Raw genomic sequence first — 14,468 nt, 5'->3', positions numbered from 1 at the left:
TGGGAGAAATATTTGCAAACAACATGTCTATGAAAAGACTGATGTCTAGATGACAAAGAATTTTTAAACTCAATAGTAAGAAGAATTACAATTTGAAAATGAACAAAGACATGAACATATCTTTGCCAAAGAGGATATATAATATATAAATGGCCAATAAACATAAAAATATGTTTAACATCACTAACTACTGGGAAAAATGTGATTTAAGACCATGATAAACTATCTTCATGCACCTAATTTTTTTTTTTACCTTAAAATATTAAATGCTGAAGGGTGTGGAGGAACTGGTGGGAATTCAGTATTACAGAACCACTCTGAAAAATAGTTTTGGCACTTTTTTTTTGAGAGAGAGAGAGAAAGGGCTCACGTGAGTGAGGGGCGGGGTAAGAGAGAGAGTCCCAGAGGGGCAGAGAGAGAGAAAGCAGGGCTCGTCCGGGGCTCGGCTTGTGTTTTATCCAAAGCAGAGCTTCTGCTCCCCTGAAGTGAGGGGGCACAAGCTCACTGGAAGCAGGACTCTAGCTCACCTAGTGTGGGACTTAAATTCACAAACTGTGAGATTAGGACCTGAGCCAAAGTCAGATGCTAAATGACTGAACCACCCAGGTGCCCAGTTGGATACTTTCTTAAAAAACTAAACATATACTTTTCATAGAACCCAGAAATCACAATTACCCTAGAGATAGGAAAGCTTATGTCTACATAAAAAAGCATACACAATTGTTCATAGCAGCTTTATTTCTTTTTGTCAAACATAGAAACAACCAAAATCTCCTACAATAAGAAATGGTTAAAGAAACTGTGATAAATCCATTATATGAAATGCTATTTAGCAATAAAAAGGAATAAACTATTGATACATGCAATAACTTGAATACATCTCAACAACATTACTCCTTGTGAAAAAAGCCAATTTCAGAGGTCTCATAATGATTCCATTATGCAGCATTCTCAAAATGACAAAATTATTGAGATACAGAAAAGATGGTCAGAGGTTAGGGAGAGAAGTGTATGACACTATAAAGAGATTTCTGTGGTGATGGGAGAGTTCTGTATCTTGATTATGGTGGTGGCTACACAAATCTAGATATATAATAAATGATCTAGAACTATATACACATTTTATTCCAGTGTCAACTTCTTGGAACTGATGGTGTAATTTAGTTAGAAAGATTATAACCTTGGGGGAAAGTTTTAAAGAGTGCACAGGGGGCACCTGGGTGGCTCAGTCGGTTAAGCGGACGACTTCGGCTCAGGTCATGATCTTGCAGTTCGTGGGTTCGAGCCCTGTGTCAGGCTCTGTGCTGACAGCTAGCTCAGAGCCTGATGCCTGCTTCAGATTTTGTGCCTCCTTCTCTCTCTGACCCTCTCCTGCTTACGCTGTCTCTCTCTCTCTCTGAAATAAATTTTTATAAAAGAGTGCACAGAAATTTTTGTATTATCTATGCAAATTCTGGAGGATTTATAATCACTTCAAAGAGAAAAGTAAAAATCATTAAATAAACTCATTGATGTGTACATAAGAGCTATTTATTTTAATGCACTAAGTTACATCTCAATAAATCTTATTTACATATTGAGAGAAATATTTCCTGGTCAGAAAAAAAATAATGGCAAATAGAATCATGGAAATTAAAATGGCAATGACAAACACTGGAAACTGTATATATGTGGGTAATATAAATTAAAATACAAAGTAAAATAATGTAAACAGTTGAGAGAATTATAAATGAAACTAAAATATTGTAAAGTTTTAGCATTATCTAGATGTAATAAAGGTAACTTGTATTAGACTGTGAGAACTCAGAAATGTATATTATAATTTTCTTTTAACACTAAATAAAGAGGATGTATAACTGTAAATTAAGTAAGAAGTGGGATAAAAATATATCTGATTAAGAGAAATAAAAAAGAAAAAAATAACTGTAAATCAAATGTGTTAGTAAATATAAGAACTCTCAGTAATTACACTAAATGTAAATGAATTAAATGTCTTTCAGGGATAGAAAAATATAGTATAAAGTTCTTTTGTTTTGCTTTCATTTTATATGTTAAAAAAATAAAGACCATATCATATCACAATATACAACATTTACCATAAATGGGAAAGCTTTTTCTGTTTCTTCCATGCACTTTGCCTAGCACTTGCAGATTTTATTGAGCATTATCATGATCTACAGAATGAGGTAGGAAAATGAATCCAAATAATTTGAAGAGGAGAGGAAAATAGAAATTTATAACTAAAAGGAGAAGCCTCTGGCATGAACTTTCCAAGTTAATTAAACTCTTCCCATCACTACTGAAATATTGCATGGCACGTTTTGAAATTCTGTACAAATGCAACTAAATGGTTAATTATGAACTAGGAAATTTTCAAAAATAAATTCTCCAGGGAAAAACTTTATCTTCAGTAACTCCAAGGAGGCAATTGCCTTCAGTGGTATGCTATTATTTTGGAGTTATAAAGGGTAGGAAATCTAACTTAGAAAATTTGTCTGATTTTTTTTATAATGAAAGACTTATCTCAGTGCTCTCTTTTTTTCTTTCTTTTTCTTTTTCAAACAAAAGTTCTCACATATTTGTTATTGAACCAAACTACTGATGCAGAAGCATAGTAAAAGAGAAAAATCATTTCCCCAGTAAAACATGTCTATTATTCAAGTAGTGGTGATGTTTACAGAATGATAAGGTACAAATACAGGACCTACATATGGCATCCATATGTGTGCCATTGAATGTGTGATCCCTTATAGACCCAGCTCTGATTTTGTCCAGTGACTCTTTGTGGAGTTGTACCTGAGCTCATGGTCAGTTTTCATCTGAATCTCCTGCGGAATGGGACCATTCTGCTTTTGTCTTTTGGCCAGGAGTAGCTTGATCCTAAAAGTCTTATGAGAAGACATAGTGAGGAACAGTCAACTGCATATACCACGGTGGGAGAAAAAGAAAACTATCTTAGTATTTTCTAAACGATATAAGGAAAACCATATATCATTCTTTTACCTCAGTGTATTGTAACATTGATTATTTCAGGGGCCAGCCACTGCTCTACTCACCTTTGAATATCCCATAATTTTTATTTCTTGCAATGAAATGAAGAGAAGAGAAAAGCCAAATTTCTGGATAAACCTGGTATGTGGCAGGGGAAAAAAAGGTATCAATAACCAAGATATGTTAAAAAGTCTGAGAAGATATCTGATGTCCAACGGCATAAGATACTAACAATTATACTCAACATTTTAAACTTATTTTTTACTATTTTTTGATCTTTCAAGCACTTGGAATAAAAAGGTAATTATAATTTTTATAAGCTATATATGAAGTTATTTAATATTTTTGTCTATTATTATTTACTTAGTAATGAATATAGTTATTTATGTCCAAAAACACATAAGCTTGCTCAAGTGAAAGTAATATACAAATGACAGGAAACTTCAATTTTAGCTATAAATTTTTCAGTAAGATTAGATTGAATAGATTCGATTGTCCAGTGTATGAAAATGTGGAGTGTATGCGTGTGTGTGTGTGTGTTCTTTGAAAGACGGACTGAGCAAAGAGATGGGTATAGGTATATATAAAAATTACATTTTTAAAAAAGTGAATTGGTATGTTTAGAAACTTTTTTTTTTGTCTCCTTCATACTTGAAGGAGATGATGGAGAGAGGAGGTGCGGTGTCCACATGTTCAACATCACTGCCCCTCTTCTCACCTCATTACGTCCCTCTCCCTTTTCCTCTTCACTTGTGCACCGGTCTTACTCCTCTGTTCTTTGTCATGTTGACTGCTTCCTCCCCTTCATCTACTGATTTTTAATTAGGAATAAAATAAGAAATCGGAGGAGGGTTTTCCTCATGGTTGAAGATAATTATTTTCCTGGAAAAGACATTCATCGTTGTAATGTGTCCCATACAGAAAAGAAAAATATGTAAGACATTTGTCAATTAATTTAAGTCCATCCCGATGAACTTCATGTCTTTCTGTACTTTTTGTCCCTAACATTTCTTGAGACCAGTTGCTTGTTTCTAGCCTGTGATCACTTACTTCATGAGATTATATTCCCACATTCTAGACACATGTTGTCAGGATTCCTTGGATTTACACTGAACATTTTGAATATGTTACTTCAATGATTCTTCACCAAAACCATATGGTGAATTAGAATAATAATTACATTACTGCAGATCATGAACTTACAGGGGTTATTCTTGCATGAAAATAAGCAGGAATGCTAAATATCAAGTAACAAAGGCATACAGTTGACGGATCATATCATCTTGGTGGAAGAGTTGTATCTATACAAGATAACTTACCTTAAATTGTGCTGATTACAGTAAAACCTTGGTTTGTGAGAATAATTCATTCCAGAAACATGCTTGTAATCCAAAGCATTTGTACATGAAAGTGAATTTCAAGAACCATTGGCTCAGTTGTAATCATGTATCTTTCGGTGTCACATACTACTCGTATTGCACATCACTCGCTTATCAAGTTAAAATGTATTAGAAATGTTTGCTTATCTTGTGGAACACTTGCAGAACAAATTAATCTCAATCCAAGGTTTTCCTGTATTTGATTTTGAAAAGTTGAGACTATTCCTTTATTAGATGAATACAATAAGTAATATCATCTTTAAATATACCATCCCACACTTCAAGAATTTCTGAACTTTAATAGGGTTTTAGTGCAGCTGTTAAGAAGTGACATCTACACCTATGCTTTGTCCCCTGACAAGGATAGTTTCCTTTGTGTAAATATGATGTTATTCTTACCAGTCAAAGGAAAATAAAAATCAAAATGGCTAGACATATTTAGGTATTCATTGAGATGTTTCACACTAAATGCTAACTCAAAATTACCTGACCCATTGAAATATGTTACAATAATTTCTCGTGGTTATTCACTACATTCTACTTAGGTAGACAAGTACTATCTTGGCTACTAGTATTAATCAGAAAAAGAATTTGAATTTTTGCAGACAACAGACTTACTAGAAATATGAAGATCTACAGCAGAACTGAATTGCTGGACAACAGTGAATTCTGAATAATGCATTTCAGTCTGTGTTATTAAAAATGCAGTATGTGTCAGTCACACAAAACCCAGTTTTCATAGAAGGATCTTTTTCCATTCTCCACCTTGACTTACAACAGGCAGAGATATTTTTCACAAATTAAAGCTAAAATCCATTATATTCCTTTCCCTCTCTTTCCAACTTCCTGGCAAAGATTTAAATTAGGTACTTAGTTATAGTATATTACTCAAGGGTATCTAAACTATCTTCTGCCAATGTGTTGAAGTGTGTGTGTGCTTATATGTGCAGGTTGAATACAAAGGTGATTCAATGTTAGTGAGCATATAAGAAGGGAAACAACTCATCCAATTGTATACACAAACTTTGCTTTCTCCCTTTACTTAGTCTTAGCCATATATATTGGAAATAAAAGCATTATTGTCTATATTTCTTTAGGAGACTAAAAGTTAGGAAAAGATAAAGTGAGTGATGGGAATTCTAGCTTATAACATTTCCATCTTTCTTTCCTGAAAGTGCATGCAGGAAATCAGAACTAAGGTGTGAAAATAGTCACCGATTTAAATATACTGAATTTGTAACTTGCCGCAAGAGTAGTCATTTTGCTAAGAATTACTCCTACAGTTTGGTATTTTCCTGCCACTTAATTCCTCAGTCCAGAAATTCTCTTCTGGCTCATCATATTCCAGGGCTGTTTTCTGTACTTCATACATCTGAGCCTGGGTTCTGGAATCTCCTCGTTTGTTGCATCCTGGATGGCCATTCTTGCTTGACAGGCATTGGCTTCCTTTCTGCTTTCCATGGCTAGGTATTTATCTCCACTTTGCTTCCCTACTCTAACCAAGCAACCGTCTTATTTTTCCTTTGTGATATTAAACAAATTGATTATATTGTTTCCTGACTGTTTCTTTGGCCACAGCAAAATAAAGCAAACAGAAGGAAGAAAATCACAGATTTTCTGAAAAAGAGAGGTCTGGTGCAAAACACTGAATGCAAACTTTGATTTCTCTCCTGCCTTGTAAAAGTTAGGGACTGTTGTTTTGACAGAGCTCTGGAGCTAATTGTGGATATATTTTACCACCAACCTCCTCCTGTAAAAACAAAAGTTTTCTCTATATGCTTATATGGAATGATTCCTAGTTTCATTAGCTATAACTAACACATATTTCATCTGATCACCTTTGCCCAGTCCTCTTGAAGACCACTTTCATTTTTTTATGATCAGCTGAAACATCACTTATAGAATGTTTCATATCACAGAATTCTGAGACTTTTCTTTTTAAATCTCCTCTATACCTCAGCCATGTATCTATCATAACATTTACAATACTCATCTTTATTACATATGCAGTAGCCCAAATGAAATTGTAGACTTCTTAAAAACAGAAACAGTATTTGATTCCTTTCTTTATCCCAAGGACCAGTAATACTGCCTGGCACCTGTTAGATTCATAATCAATGTTTATTGTATAAAGACTGATAACAAGGGAGAAAATTTGAAAACTGGAGTGAACAAAGATACAGAGACCTACTTGTAGAAAAGTTAAGAGTCAGGGGAAAAAAAAAAGAAAGAAAAATCTATTGGGTTAGGAAAATTAAGAAGAGAATAAAAACACACAGTTAAAACTTGCATACTTGTATTTTTTTCATCCACTATTAAGGCTCAAAACAGCTATGTGTGCATTGGACAGAAATGTGGATTATCATAGTGTTCTTCTCTGCTCTAAATGCATGAAATAGTACCAAAAATAATGATGACAATCTTCACTGAGTTTTTTTCCAAACAAACTTATGACATGGGACCATTTCCATGATCATCATTTTATATGTAAGAAAGTTGAGGCTCAGAAAGTTTAAGTAACTTGCCCAATGTTACACAGCTACTAAGTGGTGGAGCTTAAATCGGACATTCTTGTTTCAGAGCTTGGATTCTCAATTCCTAAGCTATATTGTCTCCTGAATAGTGACAACCTTTATACTCTCCTTGCCCAGTGTAGTAACATCTATTACCAACTGATGGGGTACAGATGCTTTGAGTTTTGTTTCTAGCACAAGTAAAACACCTATGTTTAGAATTCAATTTTTGCCTTCATGTGACGTGTGGTACCGTGGAAGAGGTAAGTATACAATTGTAAGTATACAATTTGAGATTAAAGGGACTGGCTACCCAGGAAAAAAAATAGAATTGGACCTTCTCAGTAATTTATTTGAAATGACTGAATATACTACTACAAAAACTATTTGAATTCATTTGAAGGTATAAAATACACAATATACATCATTATTTGGATCAATCCTTCTTAAATGGTCTCTTTAGGAATAGCCATTATCTCATCACCACCATTTTGCACGGAGTGAAATAAATTTCTTCATGTACAACTATCACACAGCTATCGCATAGCTCCGCCAAACAGAAATCATCATGAGTGTGCCATTAGCACAAGCAGACTGTGACCTGCTCAATAAACTTTGTTCACTTACTGCCTGCTTAGATATATCTGCAATCTGCAATGCCAAATTGTGAAGGCTTCTAAACATTCCACTTCTGTACTGTACTTACTGGAGACCAATAACAAACAGTTTATGAACCACCATTACGCCACAGGCCATGCTTTGAACAGCACTGATTCAGAATGCTAAGCATAAGCCCCAGCAAAGTCTGGGGAACTCTGGCACTAGAAATAAAATAAGACCCAGCTATGTTGGGGTCCATTAACATACTTTTAAAAAATCCTTGCAAATGAAAGACCTACCAACAAGATTACTGCTATTTGCCAATGTTAATGATCTGAGCGTAAAACTATAGAAAACACCATGTAGTAGTATGAAGAAACAGTATTTTAATAGATGTCACAGACATCTATTCTAGACCCAAAGTTATCTTCGATTAAAACAGTACCTTGTTAGGCTTTTTTATGCACAGAAGATAAAAGCAGAAGAAATATTTACAAAAGACTCCCACACTCGCAAAAATAAGAGTGAATTTTTCTGCCTCTGAAATGAACAGAAATTGATAATGAGCGAGAAAAGAAAGGCGAGCCTTCCACTTCTGGTTACATAGTAGACCAGATGTCCTGAAAACTCCCTGTCTACAAAACATTAAATACAAAACAAAATTGGCTGAAATACATATTTTTAATTTTCTTAAATTCATGTCAGAGCTTGCAAGTAAGGGAATTTCCACAGGAGACAAAAATGAAATGAGTCTGAATCTATACATAAAAGCAAGTGCTAGGGCTGGTGACTACCCTAACAGAGTGTGCCAATTCTTATAATTCAGAGTCTTGGGTTTTAGACACACACGTGAAAAAGGACACATGACCCTGATCTGTGTACAGTGAGGAGTTGGGCCAAAGATGCCCATAAAAAGCCCAAGTGTTAAAAGTAAAAAGGTAGACAAGAAATCATATCTGCCCACAAAGGCATACACAAAAGAAACTGACTGTTTCAGCCTGACATTTGAGTGCCTGAAAATAAGATATCTTTTGAGAATTAGGTGTGGGAATCAAATTTTCATAAATCACATCACCTGGAATTAAATGTGGGCTTCAAATTCTCACAAATTATTTAAGATTTAATTCAAAATGGTCATGGGTTGATGGTTCCTCAACACCCACCACACCTAGGAAGGTCACATTTAAAACCCAGTTCTCATAGAATTCTATATCATGAATGCCATGAGTTACCACAAAACAAAACACCAGGTGAATCAAAAATCGAGGAAGGGGAGAGTGAATAGGAACTAAGTTACAAATTACGTGGCTAGAATGCAAAACAAAAGTTGCCAATTAAAAATTGCCGGTGATCTATATCCAAAGAATTTTTAGAACCAAGATATCTGCTATTTAATATTAAGGCATTTGAATTTTTATGATTAAAGCCCCTCTGCAAACTTTCAAAAAACTCTGCTGTGTAAACAAACACATTGAGTGAGTTATTTGTGGGGAGAAAACCTGGAAAAGAGGCCTAGATCCAAACATGGTTCACTGTTAAGCAGAGGTGGGAGTCAAGTTCAAGTGAGAAAACTCAGTATAAGCTGGCATTCAGGTTATTGATACCAAACTGAGGGTTCTGGGTCTCTCTAAAGCTCCCCAAATCTGGTTACCTATTTTCACTGCTCATTTGCTTGGGATAAGTTTCCATTTTATATTCCTCTTTCAGTGGAGTATTTATCTTAAGTTATTGGGTCCATATCAGGAAAAAAGTCAAAACGGAAAGGCTGGGAGCCACAGCAAGGCTGACCCCAGGTGCTCTTTAGCTTTGCAATGATAAGAAATCATGTTTCTACAACATGATGTAGGGACTGCTTTGACAGCATCTATACAGTTCATATTAAAATGCTAAGATTTGAATGTTTTAAGTCTGTGTAACATATACATATTGTAACTATATTTTTACTATTATAACATGATATTCTATAATTTAACCTTAGTAGATCCTAAAGCCTCCATTTCTTCTGATGAGTGCTCAGATGGTGAGACTAAATCCTGCTCCTAAAGAAAGTACTTGTTTTTTTTGTTGTTGTTTCAAAATTAAGTCTCGTAAAGACAAAGATAAAAACAAAAACAACAAAAAAACTAAGACTCTGGTTATAAGTGTTAATTCACAACAGAGTTTGTTTACTCCCACATTTCCTTCCCTAATTATCAAGGGCGAATTTCTTGGATGGATTATGTTTTTTTTGCAGCATGGGGGAAGGAACATATTCACTGGCTTGTTTGATATGTCTTTCTCATCCTGATTAATTTCAGTTTCTTCTCCTGGTTGGAATAATGAAAGCTCGGTTTCTTTAGAAAACATAGGTCTTCCCCCCAGAAGCTTCAGACAAGTCCCCATGATGCACTCTGTCAGATTGCTCTAATGGCCCCCTGACACCCTTCTCTATACTTCACCAGATTTTATCTGTTGTTCCAAACCCTCTCATCTTTGGATAGCTTTGCATTCTTACAAAGAATATCCATTCTTAGAAAATGAGGCACTTGGAGGGCTCAGTTGGTTAAGTGTCTAACTCTTGGTTTTGGCTCAGGTCATGATCTCAGGGTTGTGAGATCAAGCCCCACCTCAGGCTCTGCACTGAGTGTGGAGGCTGCTTGGGATTCTCTCTCTCTCTCTCTCTCTCTCTCTCTCTCTCTGCCCCTTCCCCACATGTATGCGTGTGTGCTCTCTTTCTCAAAATAAGTAAACTTTAAAAAAATCCACTATTCTAAATGTCCTTCCAATTCTAAGCCTTCAGCTACTTAGAGATCTAGTACAAAGGTTTTGTTTTGTCTGGGCCTTTTTTTTTTTTTTTTAATTATTCCTTTTATTTCTTGACATTATCCTTGCTGCCTACTTATCCTGGGGCTCTCTACTTATTAGATCAATGACATTTATTTTGTCAAATAGAAGATATAGATAACATAAGACACAGAAACCAACTTTAGAAAACAGTCTGAAATCTAGGAAGGTGAAAACACTTTATGGCCTATTAGGGAGTAGCTGGGTTAATACATAATAAATAAGATTAAAGTTCAAATGCTGTGAAGTCACTGAGAAAGGATCTACTACTTTCAATCCTATAAACCCCAAAATCAGGGGAAGAGTAAAAATCTGAAATAAATTGCAGGGAAAAGCAAATGCAGAGAGAGCTGTGATATTCTTCTGGTTTGGAACTCTGGGAAGAAAGGCCTTGCAGGCTGTCATTTGCCAAACAATGAGTGGAGAGAGCAGAATAAAAATAGTAGCATGATATATTAGATAAAGAAATGTCTGAAGTGTACTTCACACATATCACCCTCCAGAATTCCTTGTAAAAGTCATATGGCATTAAGGAAGATCTAGAATTTTCAGAAAGATCCTGTGAAAGATTTAAAAGCACTGAGAATACTGGTGAAAGAGACAGGGTGGGTTTGGCTTCAGGACAAGGAAGGCGCGGTGTGTGCCTTGCAGGTGGAGACCCTGTGAGACGTAGAGGACATCAACAGCCAACTCCACCAGACACCCTCAAGTGACGAGGAGGCCGGCTACCTAGCATGGAAACCAGGAAGGATTGCACTGTGAGGATTCACCACAAAGATGTGAGGCAGGGATGTCTTTCTTCAAATCATCAGAGAAACCTTTCCATCATCCCACGTTCAGATGACAGCTAGGGAGCAGTAACAAAACAGGGTAGAAGAGAGGAAACCTTTAATTGTCTGAAATAACTTGTATTTTCTAAACTGGAAAATAAGTTTAAATCTTGAATTCTTAAGTATCAAACTACAATGAAGGGTTTAATGAGCCAATTTAGTTCAGTTAAATACAATAAATTCCCATTTTTGTACCTCTTTGTCATGTGTATTTAACTTTGTAATGATTTGTTTCTGTATGCAGAATTTTACCTGTATTTGTGAATATGAAAATAAAGAAATGCCGATGCATTTTAATTCAATTTTTGATAGCTAAAGTAGAGAAAAATATCCACTATGTCCTAAAATTTTAAGATAATTGTGCAATTTTTAACTTCGTATTTTCCATGTGGATATGACCCAAATACAGTACATCGACAGTTTTCACATAAAAAGGGTCAGTGTGTTCTTTAAACAATGATTATCTGACCAAATAAGACAGTGTCATAAAAGCACTAAACTGTGATGCATTGCCTTTTTTTTCTAGAGGAGAATAGCATTAGAGAATTCCAGCATGTTCTCTTACTATTAAATTAATGCCACAAGCACTACAAAGTCTGACCTGAACAAGAGAGACACATAACCTGTGCAAGAAATCTTTGCTCAGAAAGGGCAGTGCAGAACATGAGGAATAAGACAAATTGTCTTTTTGCCATGAAATATTAGCCTTTGTGAGCCCTCTAACATCTACCTATGTTCTTTCCAAACAAGAAAATTCTTGATAATTACATCTACTGTTTATTGTCTTTGAGCCTCCTTAGCCTTGATCAGTTTTCATGTTTGCAGTTGAGAAGAATTCAGAATTCTTCTTTGCCATATGTGGCAGAGGTTCTAGTTTATTTTCATATGACACACACACACACACACGCACACACATAACAGAGCACTAGCTGGCTGAACTAATGCATAAAAATACGAGACAGGGAAAAGGAGATGTGACTTCAGTCTCTGAATATGTCTTTGCTTTGTTCTGTGATCTTAAAAAGATTATATCAACATACCTAACCACCTATCAATGTGGTAGTTTAATCTAGCAGAACACGCTGTTAGACTGCCCTGTTTAGTACACTGATCACCACTAGCCACATGTGATGCTCGACCACTTAAAATGTGGAACATGAAGTTGATCAACTAAAATATTAATTTTAATTAATTTAAATCTACCTTAAAATAGTAAAAACTAATGTTTATTTTAATATGCAGGCAATATAAACTATAGTGATACTTGCATAAATGCAAATCATTATATTAGATATGCATTATTGTGTAACAAGTTACTCTAAAATTTAATGGATTAAAATAACAGATATGTATTATCCCGTAGTATCTGTGGACCATGTAATGTGGTATGATTTGGCTGGGTGCCTCCAACTTTGGGTCATTCACGAGGCTACATCAAGGTGTGGCTTAAGATTGTCATCACTTTGATTCTTGACTAAACAATCTTCTTCTAATCCCATTCATGTAAAGATTGTCAGATTTGAAGTTCTCACTTGACTGTTGGTCTGAGACAACAAATCCTTGCCACATAGCTCCTTTCATTTATGGAGAGCTTACTTCTTTCAGAACAAATGCTTCGAAAGAAAGAGATACAGACAGACAGAGAGAGAGAGACAGAATCAAAAACACACCATGTATGATAGTATTAGAAATATCAAATCAAATGGAAAATATTGTGACAGTTTCCCCAGTTACCTCAGTCAATAGAGCATGGGACTCCTGATCTCAGGGTCAAGAGTTCAAGTCCCATGATGTGTGAAGAGCTTAGTTTAAAAAAAAAAAAAAAAAAAGGAGATACATATGTTAAAAAAAAAAAAAAAAACAACAGAAAAAGTTGTGTCAAAACCTATACATTGCTGAGAGAAATTAGGAAGACATAAATGGAGACATATATATGTTTATAGACTAGAAGCCTCAATATTTTTAAGATAGCAACTCTCCCTAAATTGATCTATAGATTGAATACAATGGCAATCAAAATCTCAGTGAGATTTCCTGTACATATTGACCAACTATTTCTACATGAAAATGCATTGGACCTAAAATATCCAAGGTAACTTTGAAAAAAAAATAATAAAATTGGAAGACTTTCTTATACAACTATGACAATCAAAATATGTTATTGGGGTGCCTGGGTGACTCAGTTGGTTCAGCGTCTGACTTCAGCTCAGGTCATGATCTTACTGTTTGTGAGTTTGAGCCTCATTTCGGACTTTGTACTGACATCTCAGAGCCTGGAGCCTACTTCAGATTCTGTGTCTCCCTTTCTCTCTATTCCTCTCCCACTCATGCTCCATCTCTTTCTGTTTCTCAAAAATAAATAAATGTTAAAAAAAATAACATATCAATGTTATTGATATTTGAATAGACAAATAGTTTAATAAAAGAGAATATTGATTCTAGAAATAAACCTACACATATACGGACAAATATGGAAGAAAGGCTCTTCTAAGAAGGTATAATTATGGTCCTAAGACACATATCAGAAGACAGCATCCGAAACTGAAGAAGTTGTGAAAGAGATCCAGTGAATTATCATTTCAAAGGCTGTTCTTACGGCTCAGGTAGCACCCAAATTCTGAAGGGTGGCAGGAAATAGAACCTGAAGATCTTTCTTGATATCCTGGTATGCTAAGGTAGGATAAATTTAATAGATCATGTCCTAGGTATCTCTTGGGAGCTGCTGAATACGGCAGTCCTATCTGCTGGGAATATGTACTGACCACGTATATGAATGACTCACTGTCTGCTATAAAAATGTCCAACAATCCTCACAAGCTGTGCTGAGAGGTTTCCGCTTGCACTGAAATTCACCTTACTGCAGTATAGGGTGCACAAATGTCCTCATTATGCTATACCTTAGGAGGATGTGAGCATACGATGTCTTGCCTCTCAACCCCCAAAATAGAGTCCTTTACTTTTTTATTCAACATGACAAGTTTTTCAGTTATTAAATGTCTTATCATTCTTTAGTTACTCAGGTGACATAGAACAAAATAATAGAATGATTTAAGATAACAGGAAACTTCATTGTTCCTATGTCTTACATAAAACTTAGGAATAATAATAATCGAAGGCGAAGTGCTCATTCATGAAATAGGAACAAAAGGAAATGTTACATACTTGTTGATAGTATTTTCACCATTAGATCACTTTGGATCAGCTGAAAGTCTTTTGTTCAACAAAAGTGTATTAGCAAGGGGCGGCTGAGTATCTCAATCGCTTAGAGTCTGACATTGGCTCAGGATATGATTGCATGGTTTGTGAGTTCAGGCCCTGCATTGGGCTTTATG

At 35.3% G+C, this 14,468-nt stretch overlaps 1 protein-coding gene across 1 annotated transcript; it reads right to left on the bottom strand.

Annotated features, from left to right (window-relative positions):
• Positions 1-2,747: 2,747 nt before the first annotated feature.
• Positions 2,748-2,903, bottom strand: LOC120225742 (60S ribosomal protein L39-like). Its single transcript, XM_039223901.1, has one exon. It carries the CDS (start codon positions 2,901-2,903, stop codon positions 2,748-2,750), a length of 156 nt encoding a protein of 51 aa, XP_039079832.1.
• Between the last annotated feature and the right edge of the window lie 11,565 nt (positions 2,904-14,468).

Source organism: Hyaena hyaena, unplaced genomic scaffold (genome assembly GCF_003009895.1).
Source record: "Hyaena hyaena isolate Hyena2069 unplaced genomic scaffold, ASM300989v1 scaffold_1501, whole genome shotgun sequence".
In the NCBI taxonomy this organism is placed as follows: Eukaryota; Metazoa; Chordata; class Mammalia; order Carnivora; family Hyaenidae; genus Hyaena; species Hyaena hyaena.
The sequence above is the reverse complement of the archived record's forward strand: the minus strand, read 5'-3'. Positions and strand labels throughout refer to the sequence as shown.